Source organism: Diaphorina citri, unplaced genomic scaffold (genome assembly GCF_000475195.1).
Source record: "Diaphorina citri unplaced genomic scaffold, Diaci psyllid genome assembly version 1.1 scaffold1086, whole genome shotgun sequence".
NCBI classification, from domain to species: domain Eukaryota; kingdom Metazoa; phylum Arthropoda; class Insecta; order Hemiptera; family Psyllidae; genus Diaphorina; species Diaphorina citri.
In genome coordinates, this window is record NW_007378515.1 from 8754 (window position 1) to 10834 (window position 2081).

Consider the following 2081-nt stretch of genomic DNA (forward strand, 5'->3'; position numbering starts at 1 on the left):
AAACACACAAATTTAAATTGGGCGAAAAGAAGTCTAATAAATAGTTCTAGTTAAGCTCGAGCAAGTGTGAAACACATCAATCTTATTATTACTTTTTATTCATGTCATTATTAATATTATTCATTATGTATCTTATTATTATTTATTATCTATTATTATTATTTCGTCATCTACCAAATAATACTAGCCTATATCTAATTATAACTAATAGAATATACTGCTAATTATGTGATTAATATTATTATTAACTATTATAGGATTCATTATTATTAATCTATTATTATTATTAGTATTATTATTATTATTATTATTATTAAAAAAAAAAAACTGTTTTCGAAAATAAAAGAAAGTTATTAAAACAGCGGGGCTACAGACAAGAGAGGGAGAAACTAACTTCTAATGAACCTGAATGCGAATTTCATTAATTTCTTTAGCAATGCTATTACTATTAATAATAATCTCATTATTACTCCTGAAAATAATAAGGGTAGGTATTGAAGCATATTTTTAAACAAAATAATCTACAGCTAGACAAGAAGTTCAAAGTGATTTTATTTATTTACGTACATACTTATCTATGTACAAAACTATATTTAAATAATAGGCAAAATTACTTACAGATTTTGTCATAGTCATATTACAATGAATATTGACAATGGTTCAATAGGTATTTTTTAATCATGTTTGGTAATATACGCAAGAAACCTCCGTCACGCCTACCAATGGAGATAAATTAGAGTCCAATGTATGATTTTCTTGTAAGTGAAATTTGTACGAAAATCATACAAGATACTCGTACACCATTATTTTCCTCCATAGATAGGTACTTGTTTTCGCTATTTTCTAAAACTTCCAGAAATAGTTTTCTGGAGCATCAGTGGTAGTACTCTCACCAGTGTATGGTTCCCAAGAAAGACTCTCACTACTACTGCTCTCTGTGACTTCAGTGAACAAATTGGTAGTCATGTTTGGGTTTCCAGTCCAGAACGGGTCAAGTCCTTGCGGCCAAGTCAAATTCTTATAGTAATCCTCGTGGTAATCCATGTCCTTGAGGAATCGCATCTCTTCAGGACAGTACTTGGCCACGTAATAGAGCGGAGGAAGAGAGCTTTTCTGGTCCACCCAGCCATAGGCTTCGTCAAACCAGCGGAACGGATCTAAATGTTTCAAGTAATGGTAGTAACCTTTGTGGACATCCTTCACCCAGAAGTCTTTGGGAAACAAATCCCTCTTCACCCGACCATGAGAACTGACTGCGTCAATGTAGCACATCTGAAGTTGAATCTCAATTAGTGTTGCCAAGTATGTTCCATTGTTGAGGAAGTCAATGAGGAGGGTCTCATTTGAAACGCCTGGAAATGTTCTCATGATCTCAGTTCTGATCAGATCAGGCATTATAGAAGCAAGAGTATTTTGAACAGGTTGTTCAGCTCTCTGATGCAATTGTTCAGTTTCCTCTTTGCCAATGCCATACGCAAAGTTCAAGCACAGGGCCAATGTTGCAAACGAAAGCATTTTCTCCTCTCTGTGATCTAAATGTCAATTTGGATGTGGCACTCTTTCAGCTTTCGAAACGGTCCGTTTTTATCATCTCCACGCTAAAGTTGTCAAATTAGTTCATCATTGTCATTACTTCAGTTGCGGAACCTATGAACAAAACGAAAACATCTGAACTGTCAGGGACATCTAGTTTAAAACACAAGGACAGGAGAGGAAATGAAAATAATTATTTGGACAGCCAGCGTCCCCCCTTGCCCTCTTCTTCAATATCAATAATAGCTAGGTCTCGGAAGAGGGCACATAGTGCTGTCGACGACGTGCTTTATCTGAGGAGAATTTTCTTTCAATATGAAATTTTAATCCAAAAGGCCAGTCGATTTATGCCAGGAAAATAATATGGAGTGTGTTTCAAACGTTGGAAACCATCTCATTTTTCATACTTACACCACTTTGTATTATTGTATGTTGTGTGGTGTATAATTGTCAGTGTTTATACATATAATAGTCCTCTCTCACTCTCTCTCTCTCTCTCTCTCTCTCTCTCTCTCTCTCTCTCTCTCTCTCTCTCTCTCTTTCTCTTT

General features: G+C 35.0%; 1 protein-coding gene across 1 annotated transcript in view; it reads right to left on the reverse strand.

Moving 5' to 3' along the window:
• Positions 1 to 520: 520 nt before the first annotated feature.
• The window catches only part of LOC103514129, a 15150-nt gene continuing 13589 nt past the window's right edge, over positions 521 to 2081 (reverse strand). Inside the window, exon 2 of the mRNA XM_008478993.3 lies at positions 521 to 1647. Within this exon, the coding sequence (XP_008477215.1) occupies positions 844 to 1515 (672 nt within the window). The 5' untranslated portion in view covers positions 1516 to 1647 and the 3' untranslated portion in view covers positions 521 to 843. The remainder of the gene's footprint in view (positions 1648 to 2081) is intronic.